The sequence below is a fragment of the Acinonyx jubatus genome, chromosome X (genome assembly GCF_027475565.1).
Source record: "Acinonyx jubatus isolate Ajub_Pintada_27869175 chromosome X, VMU_Ajub_asm_v1.0, whole genome shotgun sequence".
Classification (NCBI taxonomy): domain Eukaryota; kingdom Metazoa; phylum Chordata; class Mammalia; order Carnivora; family Felidae; genus Acinonyx; species Acinonyx jubatus.
This window is the reverse complement of record NC_069389.1, coordinates 56,125,381-56,144,619: the sequence shown is the minus strand read 5'-3', so window position 1 is coordinate 56,144,619 and position 19,239 is coordinate 56,125,381. Positions and strand designations below refer to the sequence as shown.

Genomic DNA, 19,239 nt, shown 5'->3' with positions numbered 1-19,239 from the left:
TTTCTGGGCTCTTGATTACTTTTCATTGATCTATATGTCTGTTTTGCTTCTGTTCCCTTCCCCCCTTTACTAGGGTAAGACCACTTGTAGACTCTGGCAGGGTCACATGGATATAGGAAACACGAGTTTATCCATAAAAACTGATGGAGGGTACCCTGACAATGCAAAGCAAGTGGAAAGCCCAGTTTCTCTATTATACCAAGGGCTGTGGTCTACTGTCTCTCTCTACTAGTTAAAAAAGTAGTAATGGGGTGCCTGGATGTCTCAGTCAGTTGAGTGTTTGACTCTTGATTTCAACTCAGTTCGTGATCCCAGCATTGTGGGATTAAGCCCTGTGTTGGGCTCCAGCTGGGCATGGAACCTGCTTGAGATTCTCTCTCTTGGGCACCTGGGTGGCTCAGTCATTAAGCATCTGACTTTGTGAGTTCGAGTCCCACATCGGGGGTGAGCTCGAGCCCTCCTTCAGGTGAGCACAAGCCCCACTTTGGGTGAGCATGAGCCCTGCTTCGGGTGAGCTGAATTAGCTACTTCTATTTTCACATATCACTGTTTTTACTGGAAAGAGTGACTGATAGATAAATTGTGTTCATTCAGATTTGGGTATTTGGTATAAATTTTCATTAAAAAAATTTTTTTAATGTTTATTTTTGAGAGAGAAAGAGACAGAGTGTGAGCGGGGCAGGGACAGAGAGAAAGGGAGATAGAATCCAGAGCAGGCTCCAGGCTCTGAGCAAGTTGTCAGCACAGAGCCTGACACAGGGCTCGAACTCACAAATCGCGAGATCATGATCTGAGCCGAAGTCAGACGCTTAACCAACTGAGCCACCCAGGCGCTCCAGCATGTATTTTCATTAAAATGAATAAAGTGAGAATGTGACTTCAAGGAAAGCAACCGACAGTACTTGTTGATGGGGATAAAATTTAAGCTTTTAAGTAAAAGTTAGAATTTTGGAAAACTTCTACCTCCATCATGAATTTGACAGCTTCCAGATACTTAAACTTTTCTGATGAAATTGATGATATTAACTAATGTGATTAAAAAATTTTTTTCTTAGAAGACCTTTCTTTTTAAAATTTTTTTTTATTTTGAGAGAGAGAGAGTGAGCAGTGGAGGGGCCGAGAGAGAGGGAGAGAGAGAATCCCAAGCAGCCTCCATGCTGTCAGCACAGAGCCTGATTGTGGGGCTTGAACTCACCAACTGTGAGATCATGACCTCAGCTGAAATCAAGAGTTGGATGCTTAAACTGACTGAACCACCCAGGTGCCCCTAAATTTTTTTTTTACTTTGAAATAATTTTAGATTCACAGGAAGTTGCAAAAACAGTAAGGAGAGTTCTGGTGTACCTTTCACCCAGTTTTCCTCAGTGGTAATGTCTTATGTAAATATAGTGCATTATAAAACCAGGAAATTGACATTATTACAATCCATAGGCCATATTCATATTTCACCAGTGTTACATGATAAACTTCTATGTGTGTCTGTGGTTCTATACAGTTTTATCCCATGGATAGATTCATATAACCACCAACAACACAATCAAGATCTAGAACAATTCCATCACCACAAAGATCCCTTGTGCTTCCTCTTTGTAGTTATACCATGTGCATTCCCCCATTCCCAAATCCCATCAGCTAATATTCTCTTTCCCAGTAGCTAATTCTCTATATTAATATCATAGAATATTAATATTCTAAAATTTTGTCACTTGGGATTATATAAATAGAATCATATAGTATGTAACCTTTTGATATTGCTCTTTTAAAAGTTAGCATGATTTATTTGACATCCATCCAAGTTTTGTGTATCAATAGTTTGTTCTTTACGGGTACTTGAATGGCTCAGTTGGTTAAGTGTCCAACATCAGCTCAGGTCATGATCTTGTGGCTCATGAGTTCGAGCCCCACATTGGGCTCTGTGCTGACAGCTCAAAGCCTGGAACCTGCTTCGAATTGTCTTCCTCTCTCTATGCCCCTCCCCTATTCACACTCTGTCTCTCTCTCTCCCTCAAAAATAAATAAACATTAAAAAAAGTTTTGTTCTTTATTTGTAAGTAGTATTCTATGGTATGGATGTACCACAGTTTGTCTAGTTCAGTTTGCCATTCAGTATGGAAGGCATTTGGGTTTCTCCAGTTTTTGGCTATTACAAATAAAGTCGGTTAGAACATTTGTGTAGGTTTGTATGTGGATGTAAATTTTCAATTCTATGGGATGAATGCCCAGCATTGCAATTGCTCGGTTGAATTGTTAGTGTATGTGTATTAGTTTGTTTTTTAAGAAAGGACCAAACTATTTTCTAGAGTGGCTGTGCCATTTTATTTTATTTTATTTTATTTTATTTATTTTTTAAATGTTTGTTTATTTTTGAGAGAGAGAGAGAGAGAGCATGAAAGTGGGGGAGAGGGGCAGCAAGAAAGGAAGACAGAGGATCTGAAGCAGGCTGCATGCTGTAAGCTGTCAGCAGAGTCTGACGCAGGACTCAACGAACCGCAAGATTCTGACCTGAGCAGAGGTCAGTCGCTCAACTGACTGAGCCACTCAGGTGCCCTGAATGGCTGTGCCATTTTAAACCCATGAGCAATATATGGAAGATCCCATTTTCTGCATCCTTGCCAGCATTTGGTATTGTGACTAATTATATTACTTATTCCATTAGATGTCTAGTGATATTTCATCATGGTTTAATTTGTAGTTCCCTAATGACTAATGTTGAATATTTTTTCATGTACCTATTTGCTCTCTGTATATTCTCTTAAGTGAAATGTAGGTTCGTGCTTCTTATCCATTTTCTAATTGGATTATTTGATTTTTTTATTGTTGAATTTTGAGAATTATATATTCTACATTTGAGTCCTTTGTTGTATATGTATTTATAAATATTTTCTAGTCTGCAGCTTGTCTTTTCATCCTTTTAATAGGGTTGCAGAGCAAAAGTATTTAATTTTGATAAAGTTTAGTTGATTTTTTACAATGGATTGTGCTTCTGGTATTCTGTCTCAAAAGCCTTCACCAAGCTCTAGATCTGAAAGATTTTCTCCTCTGTTTGTTTCTAAAAGTCTATAGTTTTGGGGCACCTGGGTGACTCAGTTGGTTAAGTGTCTGACTCTTGGTTTTGGCTTAGGTCATGATCTCACAGTTTGTGGGTTCCAGCCTCACGTCAGGCTCTGTGTTTCCAGTGCAGATCCTGCTTGGGATTTTCTCTCTTTCTCTCCCTCTCTGTCTGCCCCTCCCGTGCTCTCTCTCTCTCTCTCTCTCTCTCTCTCGAAATAAACTTTAAAAAAATAGAAAAACCACCTTAAAAAAAGTTCTATAGCTTTACCTTTTCCATTTAAATCTATGATTGATTTTGAGTTACTTTTTTTTTTTATAAGGAGTGAGGCTTAGATTAACTCTTTTTGTTGTCATTGTTTATGGATATCTAATTGCTCCAGTACCATTAGTTGAAAAGACTATCCTTCCACTACTGAATTTCTTTGCACATTTGTTAAATATCAATTCACCACACTTATTTATCTGGGTGTATCTATTTCTGGGATCTCTTTTAAATCTATGGATCTATTCTTTCAATACCAAATAGTTTTGATTATTGTGGCTATCAAGTTTTAAAGTTTAGTATGGAGATTCTTTCAATTTTATTGTTTATCAGAATTGTTTAATTCTAGTCTAATTCCTTTGCCTTTACACATAAATTTTATTTTTTTTATTATTTTTTTGTATTCATCATTTTTTTATTTATAATGGGCCAAAAATGTAAGCATTTTACAAAGTGAAATTACTCTCACAGGTAATTATAGCACATCTATATTTGAAGGATATTTCAGCCATTAAAATATCTGTACAAAGTTTTTTTTTAATTTAATTTAATTTTTTTAAATTTACATCCAAATTAGTTAGCATATAGTGCAACCATGATTTTAGGAGTATGTTCCTTAGTGCCCTTTACCCATTTATCCCATCCCCACTCCCACAACCCCTCCCGTAACCCTCAGTTTATTCTCCATATTATGAGACTCTTCTGTTTTGTTCCCCTCCCTGTTTTTATATTATTTTTGTTTCCCTTGCCTTATGTTCATCTGTTTTGTCTCTTAAAGTCCTCATATGAGTGAAGTCATATGATTTTTGTCTTTCTCTGACTAATTTCACTTAGCATAGTACCCTCCAGTTCCATCCATGTAGTTGCAAATGGCAAGATTTCATTCTTTTTGATTGCTGAGTAATACTCCATTGTGTATATATATATACACACACACCACATCTTCCTTATCCACTCATCCATTGAGGGACATTTGGGCTCTTTCCATACTTTGGCTATTGTTGATAGTGCTGCTATAAACATGGGGGTGCATGTGTCCCTTCGAAACAGTATACCTATATCCCTTGGATAAATGCCTAGTAGTGCCATTGCTGGGTCGTAGGGTAGTGCTATTTTTAGTTTTTTGAGGAACCTCCATACTGTTTTCCAGAGTGGCTGCACCAGCTTGCATTCCCACCACCAATGCAAAAGAGATGCTCTTTCTCCGCATCCTTGCCAACATCTGTTGTTGCCTGAGTTGTTAATGTTAGCCATTCTGACAGGTGTAAGGTGGTATCTCATTGTGGTTTTGATTTGTATTTCCCTGATGATAATTGATGTTGAGCACTTTTTCATGTGTCAGTTGGCCATCTGGATGTCTTCTTTTGAGAAGTGTCTATTCATGTCTTTTGCCCATTTCTTGACTGGATTATTTGTTTTTTGGGTGTTGAGTTTGATAAGTTCTTTGTAGATTTTGGATACTAACCCTTTATTTGATATGTCATTTGCAAATACCTTCTCCCATTCTGTCGGTTGCCTTTTAGTTTTGCTGATTGTTTCCTTTGCTGTGCAGAAGCTTTTTATTTTGATGAGGTCCCAGTAGTTCATTTTTGCTTTTGTTTCCCTTGCCTTCGGAGACGTGTTTCAGTAAGAAGTTGCTGCGGCCAAGATCAAAGAGGTTTTTGCCTACACATGAGTTTTAGAATAATATTATCTACATTCACAAAAATATTGTCTACATTTACCAAAAAATCTTTTTCTGGAATTATGATGGGAGTTGTGTGAAGTCTGTATATCAATTTGGGGAGAATTTACATCTATTAATTTTTTGTTTTTGTTGCTTGAGCCTTAGTTTTCATATTTAAGAAATCATCACCTAACATGAGGTCATGAAGATTTAACGCTCCTGTATTTTAATCTAAGAATTTTATAGTTTTTAGCTTTTATATTTGAATCCATGATCCATTTTTAGTCAGTTTTTCATATGGTGTGAGGTAGGTATCCTACTTCATTCTTTAGCATTGGGTATCCAGTGCCAGCATCACTGTTTTTAAAAGACAATTTTTGCTCATTGAATTGTCTTTGCACTCTTATAAAAAGTCATTTGATCTTAAATGTGAGGATTTATATCTGGACTCTGTTTTATTCCATTGACTTATACGTCCCTTGTCACTACCAATCTCGATTACTGTAGCCTTGTGGTAAGTTTTGAAATTGGGAAGTATGAGCCCTGCAACTTTGCTCTTCATTTTATTTTTTAATTTTTAATTATTATTTAATGGTTATTTATTTATTTTGAGAGAACACATGTGCATGTGAACCAGGGAGAGGCAGAGAGAGAAGGAGAGAGAGATATTTACAGCAGTTCAGACTGTGAGGTTATTAGGAGCCTATTTTAGGACAAAAAGCTCCTATTTAACATTTAAAAATCCCTCTAGGGATGCTTGTCTGCCCAACTCTTTTTTTTTTAATTAAAAAAAAATTTTTTTAATGTTTATTTATTTATTTATTTATTTAATATTTTTTTTAAATTTTTTTAAAGTTTATTTATTTTTGAGACAGAGAGAGACAGAGCATGAACGGGGGAGGGTCAGAGAGAGAGGGAGACACAGAATCGGAAGCAGGCTCCAGGCTCTGAGCCATCAGCCCAGAGCCCGACGCGAGGCTCGAACCCACGACCGCGAGATCGTGACCTGAGCCGAAGTCGGACGCTTAACCGACTGAGCCACCCAGGCGCCCCTAATGTTTATTTATTTTTGAGAGAGCACAACTGGGGAAGGAACAGAGAGAGAGGAAGACACAGAATCTGAATCAGGCTCCAGGCTCCAAGCTGTCAGCACAGAACCCAACGCAGGGCTCAAACTTACGGACAGGAGCGTGAGATCAGGACCTGAGCCAAAGTTAGCACTTAACTGACTGAGCCACCCAGGCGCCCCTACCCAGCTCTTGATTTCATGGACTGAGGTCACGATCCCAGGGTCGTGGGATTGAGCCCTGCATTAGGCTTGTACTAAGCATAGAGCCTGCTTGGGATTCTTTCTCCCTCTCTCTGTCTTTCTCTCTCTGTCTTTCTCTCTCTTCCTCTGCCTCTCTCCCTTGCTCATGCTCATGCATGTGCATTCTCTCTCTAAAATAATAAATAAGTAAATAAATAAAAATTAAAAAATATTAAAAATCCCTCTAATGTGGAGATAAATACAAGAGCTATTCAAGCTGGGTAAACATCTGTTAGACATGGCATAATATCATAATATAATATAAGATTGTACACCAGTTTTGCCATTTCCAGAACAAAGTAAATGACTCCCATTCACTGTCAACTCGTGTTACCCAGGATTATTTTTATTTTTCTGTATTTAGAGCTGGCTATTGTGTGTAGTTAGACCAACCAGTGTTGCTAAAAAGACTAGGAAACAAATTAAGACTTTTTAACTCCAGTTACAAATATGTTAAATTGACTTATAGACAAATAGCTTGTCATTTTATTTTAACCAATTATTGATGTTTTTCCACTTTCCCAGGCAATTGCTCTAGGGGATTTTCAAAGAGCATCTTCATGTTCACTGCGCTGTAAGGATATGTTGATAAGGCTCCCCAAAATGGTGAGTGAAATATGCATTTATTCTCCAAGAGTTTGAACATGAGCTATATCAAGTTCTAGGAAGAATCATTACTACTTCATGCAAACTTTTAGAGATTGTATTTGAGTCCATTCCACTTACTTAGCTGATCTTTGAAATATTTTCTTTGTTCTTTACTAGAAAGGGGGTTTAAAAAAGCAAAAGGTTATTTCTTAAAATTTCTTTGCTTTCCTTTTTTGTCAAACCATTTTGATAATATTTCCTTCATATTTCAAGCTCTGTGATGAACAAAATGAAAAAAAAAAAGAGTTTTTTTTTCCCTGCTGGCAAGGTTGACAACAGTTAGTCATATCACTGCCATAGTGTTTTTCTATTTTGGGTTGTGGAAGTGTGAGAAATTTGATAGGGTAAATAAAGCCTACTTCCCAGACCAGTTCTCATCACAGTTCCAGGGTTGAAAAAAAATCCAAGGTTGATAAGTTTGAATTTTTCAACTTCATCTCCTATTCTTATCCTGTTCTTTTTCTTTTCTCACTGACTATGTCTACTTCATTCTCTACTATCATAGAGGGAATTGATAACAAAGATATATTTGGATATTGGGGTGAATGTTCCTACTTGTGAGATTGGTGTTACTTTCCCCCAAATACTCTGTTATAATATAGAACTTAATTTAGTAAATATTTACATATTGCCAGTTATATGATTGTGCTATCCCCTGTACACCTCTCTCTCTCTTTCTCCTCTTTCTCTCTCTGCCTCTTCTTTTTGTCCATGACCAGGGCTCCATCCCCTCTGCAACGTCTGCAGCTGTTCATCCCCCAAACCATGTCTCTGCATCTCCTACCTTCCACGATGTGGCCTCTTCTCTCCCTGTAGTTGTGCAGTTTGTTCTGTCAGTCCTCAGATTGATTTATTGGGTATTCATAGTGATTTTATACTTATCTAGCTGTGTTCAAGGGATGAGGCAAGCCTAGGGTCCTCCTACTACTCTGCCATCTTAGCTCCTTATTAGCTTTAATACTATACATAAACTCTGTTACTATACATCTGTGTTCACAAATGACATATATTTTGTGCCCAATAGATTTATACTTATTTTTAAACATATTTTCCCTTTATATCATATAGAAAAAAGATTTATAAATTGAAACTACAATAATACTTTTATATTTACCTAGTTACTTTTATCAGTTTAAAATATTTTTATTTTAAAGTATATTTATTTATTTATTTTGAGAGAGAGAGAGAGAGAGAGAGAGAGAGAGAATAACAGTGCGAGTGGGATAGTGGGATAGGGGCAGTGAGACAGAGAATCCCAAGCAGGCTCTGCAGAGCCTGATGGGGGGCTTGAACTCACCAATCGTGGGATCATGACCTGAGCCAAAATCAAGAGTCGGACGCTTAACTGACTGAGCCATCCAGGTGCCCCAAACCTAGTATGGTCTTCTCTAATTTTTTTTAATGTTTATTTATTTTTGAGAGAGAGAAGGAGAGAGAGAAAGAGAGAGAGAGAGACAGAGAGACAGTGGGCGAGCAGGGGAGGGCCAGAGAGAGAGGGAGACACAGAATCTGAAGCAGGCTCCAGGCTGTCAGCTGTCAGCACAGAGCCTGACATGGGGCTCAAACCCACGAACTGTGAGATCATGACCTGAGCTGAAGTCTGATGCTTTACCGACTGAGCCACCCAGGCACCCCTAACCTAGTATAGTCTTAATAGGACAGGTCCTACTTTGTTCTTTTTCACCATTGTTGTAGCTTTTCTAAGACTTGAGACTTCCATATTCATTTTAGAGACAGTTTGTTAAGTTTGGTGAAAAACTATTGGGATGTTGATTGAAATAGTTGATTAAATTAATTTGGAGAGCATCACTATATAATATTGAGTTTTCCTATCCTTGACTGATAAATCCTAACTTATATAATTTTCTTTAATGTGTCTCAACATAGTTTTGTAATTTTCTGCATAAAGATATTTCATATTCATTTGCTATCATAAGTGATATCTTAAATATTATATTCTTAAATTGATTGTCATTGATGTATAAGAATGAAGCTGCTTTTGATATCCAGCAACTTTTCTGAACTCTAATTAATTAAAAACTTTTTTCTGTAAAATCTCTTGGATTGTTTGCATTTTAATGTTTTTACCATCTCTTTCTTTTGGCTCTGGCTCTGTTGCTATCTATTTCACATTATAATTTGCTTTAAGTCAGAGACCTTTCTTTAATAAGCTTTGGAGAGTAAACGGACACTGAATAGTATATTGAAGATATGAAAGGAGACTCTTAGGTGGTGTTTAGGAAAAGAAAGTTTTTGGTATCTTGCAAAGTGTTAGAGGTGACAAAGGGAAAAGCACATGCAGAGAGAGAGGAAAGGGCTGAATTAGAAGATCTAGTATATATAATACAAGAGTAATTATGCCTTTGTCAGGATGGGGCTACTAGTAAATGACCTTTAATTCTAGAGTTCAGAGTTTGTATTTTATGTGGAAGGTGGTTGATAGAATTATATTGTTAGGACACTAACAGTTTTAATTTTTTGAAGCTTATTTATTTATTTTGAGAGAGAGAGAGAGAGAGAGAGAGAGAGAGAGAACAAGAGAGAGAACGAGTGGGGAAGAGAGGCAGAGGAGAGAAGAGAATCCCAAGTAGGCTGCATGCTCATGGAACCTTACATGGGACTCAGTCCCACAACCCTGGGATCATGACCTGAGCTGAAATCAAGAGTCAGATCTTCAACTGACTGAGCCACCCAGGCATCCCAGGACACTAACAATTTTAAAGGTCAATGAAATTATGTAGTATGTGTGTGTTTTTTTTTTAACATTTATTTATTTTTGAGACAGAGAGACAGAGCATGAATGGGGGAGGGTCAGAGAGAGGGAGACACAGAATCTGAAACAGGCTCCAGGCTCTGAGCTGTCAGCACAGAGCCCGATGCGGGGCTCGAACCCACGGACCGTGAGATCATGACCTGAGCCGAAGTCGGCCGCCCAACCGACTGAGCCGCCCAGGCGCCCCTATGTAGTGTGTTTTTGATGGGCTTAAGGTTTAGACGGGACTTGAAAATCTAGAGCAGAAAATCTTATGAGAGGAAATGATCAGATACAGGTTAGAGAAGAGCTAACATAAAGTTATTCGCTTAAAAGGAATTAATGAATTAAATAAACCAATCCTCTTTTTCTGAGACATCCTTCCTGTATGCAAAAACTGGGTTAGGAATTACTGTAAAGTGTTAACATGAAGGCAGAAGGTGATTCTGTATTGGTTCAGCAGAGAAATTAAGTGTTTGGAAAATTGTGTCTTAGGGTACAAGAGAAGTAACTAATGACCTATTGTTGGTTATTATTGAGCTATCTGAGGATTAAAGAAAGCTAAGTCAGGGAGGGATTGGAAGGTAAATGTCTTAAAGCCATTATAAGGAAGAAAGCCAGGCAATTATCATTCAATTATTGCTACACCGTTATAATTGAACAAAATTAAAAAATACATGATCTATAAATGTATAAAACATAACAGAATCACAAAGAAAATAGCTTGGAACTTGGGACTGGAAAAATAATAGGTTTGTTCTTTTCTGAGTTCAAATCCTAATATATAAAGTAATATGTAGAAGATTAACTTATCTGGTTAATTAAAAATACAAAACCTCTGATTGAACTGAAAAGTTAGTGATCAAATTCATTTGTAGCAGCAGTATCTAATAGAGTTTTAAAAAGCATCCATATAATCTCATGTTGGCATTGTAAAGTAGATATTCAGTTGGAGCTATCATTTCTGGGCTGGTAGATATAACAGTGGCTGGAGGTTCTAGAGATCCCATGGGTCCTGAATCTTGCATAAGTCCCTTTCTGTATGACCAATATACAACAGACTTACAGATCTCTACCTTCTTTGTATTTTTTTTTTTGCCATGTGTATTGCTTGCAAAATGAAAGGTTAATACTCCATAAAAGGCTGGGAACATATTTTTTTTAATTTTTATTTTTTTCAATATATGAAATTTATTGTCAAATTGGTTTCCATACAACACCCAGTGCTCATCCCAAAAGGTGCCCTCCTCAATACCCATCACCCACCCTCCCCTCCCTCCCACCCCCCCATCAACCCTCAGTTTGTTCTCAATTTTTAACAGTCTCTTATGCTTTGGCTCTCTCCCACTCTAACCTCTTTTTTTTTTCTCCTTCCCCTTCCCCATGGGTTTCTGTTAAGTTTCTCAGGATCCACATAAGAGTGAAAACATATGGTATCTGTCTTTCTCAGTATGGCTTATTTCACTTAGCATCACACTCTCCAGTTCCATCCAAACTAGCATATGGCCTATGCTACAAAGGGCCATATTTCATTCTTTCTCATTGCCATGTAGTACTCCATTGTGTATATAAACCACAATTTCTTTATCCATTCATCAGTTGATGGACATTTAGGCCCTTTCCATAATTTGGCTATTGTTGAGAGTGCTGCTATAAACATTGGGGTACAAGTGCCCCTATGCATCAGCACTCCTGTATCCCTTAAGTAAATTCCCAGCAGTGCTACTGCTGGGTCAGAGGGTAGGTCTATTTTTAATATTTAATTAATATTAATATTTAATATTTAATAAAGCCACTGTTTTCCTGAGTGGCTGCACCAGTTTGCATTCCCACCAACAGTGCAAAAGGGTTTCCGTTTCTCCACATCCTCTCCAGCATCTATAGTCTCCTGATTTGTTCATTTTGGCCACTCTGACTGGCGTGAGGTGATATCTGAGTGTGGTTTTGATTTGTATTTCGCTGATGAGGAGCGACGTTGAGCATCTTTTCATGTGCCTGTTGGCCATCCGGATATCTTCTTTAGAGAAGTGTCTATTCATGTTTTCTGCCCATTTCTTCACTGGATTATTTGTTTTTCGGGTGTGGAGTTTGGTGAGCTCTTTATAGATTTTGGATACTAGCCCTTTGTCCCATATGTCATTTGCAAATATCTTTCCCCATTCCATTTGTTGCCTTTTAGTTTTGTTGGTTGTTTCCTTTGCTGTGCTGAAGCTTTTTATCTTCATGAGGTCCCAGTAGTTCATTTTTGCTTTAATTCCCTTGCCTTTGGGAAGGCATGTGTCAAGTAAGAAATTGCTACGACTGAGGTCAGAGAGGTCTTTTCCTGCTTTCTCCTCTAGGGTTTTGATGGTTTCCTGTGTCACATTCAGGTCCTTTATCCATTTTGAGTTTATTTTTGTGAATGGTGTGAGAAAGTGGTCTAGTTTCATCCTTCTGCATGTTGCTGTCCAGTTCTGCCAGCACCATTTGTTAACGAGACTGTCTTTTTTCCATTGGATGTCCTTTCCTGCTTTGTCAAAGATTAGTTGGGCATATGTTTGTGGGTCTAGTTGTGGGGTTTCTATTCTATTCCATTGGTCTATGTGTCTGTTCTTGTGCCAATACCATGCTGTCTTGATGATGACAGCTTTGTAGTAGAGGCTAAAGTCTGGGATTGTGACGCCTTGTGCTTTGGTCTTCTTCTTCAAAATTACTTTGGCTATTCGGGGCCTTTTGTGGTTCCATTTGAATTTTAGGATTGCTTGTTCTAGCTTCGAGAAGAATGCTGGTGCAATTTTGATTGGGATTGCATTGAATGTGTAGATAGCTTTGGGTAGTATTGACATTTTGACAATATTTATTCTTCTAGTCCATGAGCACGGAATGTTTTTCCACTTCTTTATATCTTCTTCAATTTCCTTCATAAGCTTTCTATAGTTTTCAGCACACAGATCTTTTCCATCTTTGGTTAGATTTATCCCTAGGTATTTTATGCTTCTTGGTGCAATTGTGAATGGGATCAGTTTCTTTATTTGTCTTTCTGTTGCTTCATTATTAGTGTATAAGAATGCAACTGATTTCTGTACATTGATTTTGTATCCTGCAACTTTGCTAAATTCATGTATCAGTTCTAGCAGACTTTTGGTGGAGTCTATCTGATTTTCCATGTATAATATCATGTCATCTGCAAAAAGTGAAAGCTTAACTTCATCTTTGCCAATTTTGATGCCTTTGATTTCCTTTTGTTGTCTGATTGCTGATGCTAGGACTTCCAACACTATGTTAAACAACAGCGGTGAGAGTGGGCATCCCTGTCGTGTTCGTGATCTCAGGGAGAAAGCTCTCAGTTTTTCCCCATTGAGGATGATATTAGCTGTGGGCTTTTCATAAATGGCTTCTATGATGTTTAAGTATGTTCCTTCTTTCCCGACTTTCTCGAGGGTTTTTATTAAGAAAGGATGCTGAATTTTGTCAAATGCTTGTTCTGCATCGATTGACAGGATCATATGGTTCTTATCTTTTCTTTTATTAATGTGATGTATCACATTGATTGATTTGTGAATGTTGAACCAGCCCCGCATCCCAGGAATGAATCCCACTTGATCCTGGTGAATCATTCTTTTTATATGCTGTTGAATTCGATTTGCTAGTATCTTGTTGAGAATTTTTGCCTCCATATTCATCAGGGATATTGGCTTGTAGTTCTCTTTTTTTACTGGGTCTCTGTCTGCTTTAGGAATCAAACTAATGCTGGCTTCATACAATGAGTCTGGAAGTTTTCCTTCCCTTTCTAATTTTTGGAATAGTTTGAGAAGGATAGGTATTATCTCTGCTTTAAATGTCTGGTAGAACTCCCCTGGGAAGCCATCTGGTCCTGGGCTCTTATTTGTTGGGAGATTTTTGATGACCGATTCAATTTCTTCGCTGGTTATGGGTCTGTTCAAGCTTTCTATTTCCTCCTGATTGAGTTTTGGAAGTGTGTGGGTGTTTAGGAATTTGTCCATTTCTTCCAGGTTGTCCAGTTTGTTGGCATATAATTTTTCATAGTATTCCCTGATAATTGCTTGTGTCTCTGAAGGATTGGTTGTAATAATTCCATTTTCATTCATGATTTTATCTATTTGGGTCCTCTCCCTTTTCTTTTTGTTCTCAAAAAGAGAAGAGGTTTATCAATTTTGTTTATATTTTCAAAAAACCAACTCTTGGTTTCATTCATCTGCTCTACAGTATTTTTAAATTCTATATTGTTTATTTCTGCTCTGGTCTTTATTATTTCTCTTCTTCTGCTGGGATTGGGCTGTCTTTGCTGTTCTGCTTCTATTTCCTTTAGGTGTGCTATTAGATTTTGTATTTGGGATTTTTCTTGTTTCTTGAGATAGGCCTGGATTGCAATGTATTTTCCTCTCAGGACTGCCTTCGCTGCATCCCAAAGTGTTTGGATTGTTGTCTTTTCATCTTCATTTCTTTCCATATATTTTTTAATTTCTTCTCTAATTGCCTGGTTGACCCATTCATTCTTCAGTAGGGTGTTGTTTAACCTCCATGCTTTTGGAGGTTTTCCAGACTTTTTCCTGGGGTTGATTTCAAGCTTCAGAGCATTGAGGTCTGAAAGTATGCATGGTATGATCTCAATTCCTGTATACTTATGAAGGGCTGTTTTGTGACCCAGTATGTGATCTATCTTGGAGAATGTTCCATGTGCACTCGAGAAGAAAAGTATATTCTGTTGCTTTGGGATGCAGACTTCTAAATATATCTATCTGTCAAGTCCATCTGATCCAATGTATCATTCAGGGCCCTTGTTTCTTTATTGATCCTGCGTCTAGATGATCTATCCATTGTTTTAAGTGGAATATTAAAGTCCCCTGCAATTACCACATTCTTATCAATAAGGTTGCTTATGTTTGTGAGTAGTTGTTTTATATATTTGGGGGCTCCCGTATTCGGCGCATAGACATTATTAATTGTTAGCTCTTCCTGATGGATAGACCGTGTAATTATTATATAATGCCCTTCTTCATCTCTTGTTACAGCCTTTAATTTAAAGTCCAGTTTGTCTGATATAAGTATGTCTACTCCAGCTTTCTTTTGACTTCCAGTAGCATGATAAATAGTTCTCCATCCTCTCACTTTCAGTCTGAAGGTGTCCTCAGGTCTAAAATGAGTCTCTTGTAGACAGCAAATAGATGGGTCTTGTTTTTTTATCCATTCTGAAACCCTATGTCTTTGGCTGGAGCATTTAGTCCATTTGCATTCAGTGTTATTATAGAAAGATATGGGTTTAGAGTCATTGTGATGTCTGTAGGTTTCATGGTTGTAGTGATGTCTCTGGTACTTTGTCTCACAGGATCCCCCTTAGGATCTCTTGTAGGGCTGGTTTAGTGGTGATGAATTCCTTCAGTTTTTGTTTGTTTGGGAAGACCTTTATCTCTCCTTCTATTCTAAATGACAGACTTGCTGGATAAAGGATTCTCGGCTGCATATTTTTTCTGTTCATCACATTGAAGATCTCCTGCCATTCCTTTCTGGCCTGCCAAGTTTCAGTAGAGAGATCCGTCAGGAGTCTTATCGGTCTCCCTTTATATGTTACAGCACGTTTATCTCTAGCTGCTTTCAGAATTTTCTCTTTATCCTTGTATTTTGCCAGTTTCACTATGCTATGTCGTGCAGAAGATCGATTCAAGTTCTGTCTGAAGGGAGTTCTCTGTGCCTCTTGGATTTCAGTGCCTTTTTCCTTCCCCAGATCAGGGAAGTTCTCAGCTATGATTTCTTCAAGTACACCTTCAGCACCTTTCTCTCTCTCTTCCTCCTCTGGAATACCAATTATGTGTAGATTATTTCTCTTTACTGCATCACTTAGTTCTCTAATTTTCCCCTCATACTCCTGGATTTTTTTTTATCTCTCTTTTTCTCAGCTTCCTCTTTTTCCATAATTTTATCTTCTTGTTCACCTATTGTCTCCTCTGCCTCTTCAATCCGAGCCGTGGTTGTCTCCAATTTATTTTGCAGTTCATTTATAGCATTTTTTCCCCTCCTGAGTGTTCCTTAGTTCCTTGATCTCTGTAGCAATAGATTCTCTTCTGTCCTCTATACTGTTTTCAAGCCCAGCGATTAATTTTATGGCTATTATTATAAATTCACTTTCTGTTATACTGTTTAAATCCTTTTTGATCAGTTCATTAGCTGTTGTTATTTCCTGGAGATTCTTTTGAGGGGAATTCTTCCGTTTGGTCATTTTGGATAGTCCCTGGAGTGGTGCGGAACTGCAGGGCACTTCCCCTGTTCTGTCTTGGTTGGTGGGCGGGGCCGCAGTCAGACCTGATGTCTGCCCCCAGCCCACCGCTGGGGCCACAGTCAGACTGGTGGGTACCTTCTCTTCCCCTCTCCTAGGGGCGGGATTCACTGTGGGGTGGTGTGGCCCCTCTGGGCTACTTGCACACTGCCAGGCTTGTGGTGTTGGGGATCTGGAGTGTTAGCCGGGGTGGATCTGCAAGGTGCACAGCGGCTGGAGGGGCAGGCTCAGCTCACTTATCTGCTTATCCTTTGGAGATCCGCTTCAGGAGGGACCCTGCGGCACTGGGAGGGAGTCAGACTCGCCGCTGGAGGGATGGATCCGCAGAAGCACAGCGTTGGGTGTTTGCCCGGTACAAGGAAGTTCCCTGGCAGGAACTGGTTTTCTTTGGGATTTTGGCTGGGGGATGGGCAAGGGAGATGGCTCTGGCAAACGCCTTTGTTCCCCACCAAGCTGAGCTCTGTCGTCGTGGGCTCAACAACTCTCCCTCCTGTTGTCCTCTAGCCTTCCTGCTCTCCGAGCAGAGATATTGACTTATAACCTTCCAGATGTTAAGTCCCGCTTGCTGTTCAGAACACACTCCGTCTGGCCCCTCTGCTTTTGCAAGCCAGACTCAGGGCCTCTGCTTGGCCGGCGGGCTGCCCCTCCCCCCTGTCTCCCTCCCGCCAGTCCTTGTAGCACGCACCGCCTCTCCGCCCTTCCTACCCTCTTCCGTGGGCCTCTCATGTGCCCTTGGCTCCGGAGACTCCGTTCTGCTAGTCTTCTGGCGGTTTTCTGGGTTCTTTAGGCAGGTGTAGGTGGAATCTGAGTGATCAGTAGGACGCGGTGAGCCAAGCGTCCTCCTATGCCGCCATCTTCCCAGGGGCCAGCGGGACATATTTGTTAAAGACCTATTTTTATGAATTTTACTACTTCATACCCCATTTTGTCTGTTTTGTTTGCTGATCTATCTGTAATGACTAAAATAGTGCCTGATAGATAGGAGATGCTTAGTAAATATTTATTATTGAATGTATAAATGAGTGCATGGAGCAGTGTTGGTAGTTAAAAAGATTTTTTTTGTCATTACATTGAAAATAAGCTGTGAGTCTCTTGAAAGATATTTTAGTATTTTGTAGCTTTGTTGTTGTAACTTTATTATTTTCTATTCTTTTTTTTGTTCCTAGCAAGTAACATTTAACGTTAGTATACTTGAAGGTATTGTGAGGGCTGAGACAAATACTAAGGAAACTGAATGAAGACTCAGTACAATTAGATATTCATAGAAAGTTTTATTTTCCATTTTCTCCTGTACAAGTTAGTTGCAGGCTTCTCTGTAGTAAGTGGATGTGAGCTGCATTATACCAATATAGCTGTATAATTGGTGTGTGAACCTGTGGGATCTGGGGCATGTAATGGGTAAGCTTTTTCTGCTGAAGTGTCAAGAATGCATTTAAGTACTTCTGGATTCTTGCCAGACCCACATTACCAAGACTGTTCTTTATTTTAGATTCAAATATACAGTAGGTCTGAAGTGCTCAGGCATGCATATTGAATTTCTTTGTGAATGTACTGTAATTCAAAAGGAAACTTTTTTGAAGGAAGACAGGTCTTTACACATTACTTATGAATAACTTGCCTCAGATCTTGGATTCGTAATTGAAGGTCTGCTTCTGTAGTCTCAGGTAAAACTCATAAAGGATTCCATTATATGGGTATATCAGATTTTGGATAGATGGTGTCTATAAATATTGAAGGGATAGTTGGATAAATTTTTTTTTCTCTTATTCTATTTCCTAGTATTTTGACAGATGAAAATTATGTACGATATGGCATTGATGCACGCACAAAGATGCTGATAATCCATAAAAAGTATTTTCCAATGGCACCATTCACATACTCATTTCTACTTTTATCTTAGTGGTAATTTATGTAAAGAATATTTTTGTTGTGGGGGTGCCTGGGTGGCTCAGTCGGTTAAACCTCCAACTTCAGCTCAGGTCATGACCTCACGATTTGTGGGTTTGAGCACCATGTCGGGGCTGACTGACAGCTTGGAGCCTGGAGCCTGCTTCGGATTCTGTGTTTCCCTCTCTCTTTGCCCCTCCTCTGCTCTCACTCTGTCTCTTTGTCTCTCTCAAAAATAAACATTAAAAAAATATTTTTTTGTTAAAGAAGGTTCATTAAGCTATTTGTAAATTAAATAAGTACTATGACTTGTGTTGGACGCATTTCAAAACTTTAGAATTTTTTAAAATTTATTTTTGAGAGAGAGCTAGTAAGAGAGGGCAGGGGAAGGGCAGAGAGAGAGAGAATTCAAAGCAGGTTCCACTCTATCAGCACAGACCCCCATGTCAGGCTGGAACTCACAAACTGTGAGATTCGTGACCTGAGCCAGAGGTGAGTGCTGAATGAACTGAGCCATCCAGGCACCCCAAAACTTTAGAATTTTTTAAAAGTTGTCTTGCTCTAAAAAAAAAATCCCCTTCCATGGTGATTTTTTTTTCTTTTGACTATACTTGCTCACCTAATAATGCCTCTTACTGGATTTGGCAACCTGCAGAGGAGGTTGTTGTTTTGCTAGGCAATGATTAGGTTTCCCATTTCCTGTTACAAAGTACCTTTCAAGTTCTAATAGTAATGTATTGTATTTTCCATATATAACTAATGCCTCAACATGAATATTTTGTAACTCCTCTTTACATAATTTTGGAGGTTTTGATAAGGAAGATTGGGTTATTTTGATGCACAGAATACTTTAAAAGAAATCATGAATCTGACTTTTTTTTTTTTTTATTATTGCAGACTGGATATCTTCATATTCTCTGTTACAACTTTGGAATAGAAGCCTACAAGCAGAATAAATATGATGAAAGTTCTTTCTGGCTTAGGTAATATAAATAAAAAATTTAGGGATATCATACAGTTCAGTTAATACTTACTATATGGTACTTTGTCAGTTTAAACATTCTCTGACGTTAAAAGCCAACATGCTAAATTTATTTATTCCTTTAACATGTGTTGTTTATTCTTACATGTTGCCAGTTGATAGGAAAATGTATTCTATTATTGATGTAACAGAAGTGTATGTTCTTCTTTAATACCTCCTTTGTATCACCATCAAGAACATGGAATTAAAAAAAATTTTTGTTTTGGTACATATTGCTGTCTGCCAACCCCAGAGTGTAAGGTAGATGGGTGAGAATAGGATCAGGATCAGCTAAAATTGTTAGTCTTTTTTTTTTTTAAAGACATGAATTAAAAAAAAAAATTTTAATCTTTGTTTATTTTTGAGAGAGAG

The 19,239-nt window shown here is 38.3% G+C and overlaps 1 protein-coding gene across 2 annotated transcripts in view; it reads left to right on the top strand.

Moving 5' to 3' along the window:
* TEX11 (testis expressed 11) overlaps nucleotides 1-19,239 on the top strand; it is a 231,442-nt gene that overhangs the window by 23,351 nt on the left and 188,852 nt on the right. For both annotated transcript variants that reach the window (XM_015080587.3, XM_027053614.2), the window contains exons 8-9: nucleotides 6,814-6,894; nucleotides 18,744-18,829. In XM_015080587.3, coding sequence (XP_014936073.2) covers nucleotides 6,814-6,894; nucleotides 18,744-18,829 — 167 coding nt within the window. The remainder of the gene's footprint in view (nucleotides 1-6,813; nucleotides 6,895-18,743; nucleotides 18,830-19,239) is intronic.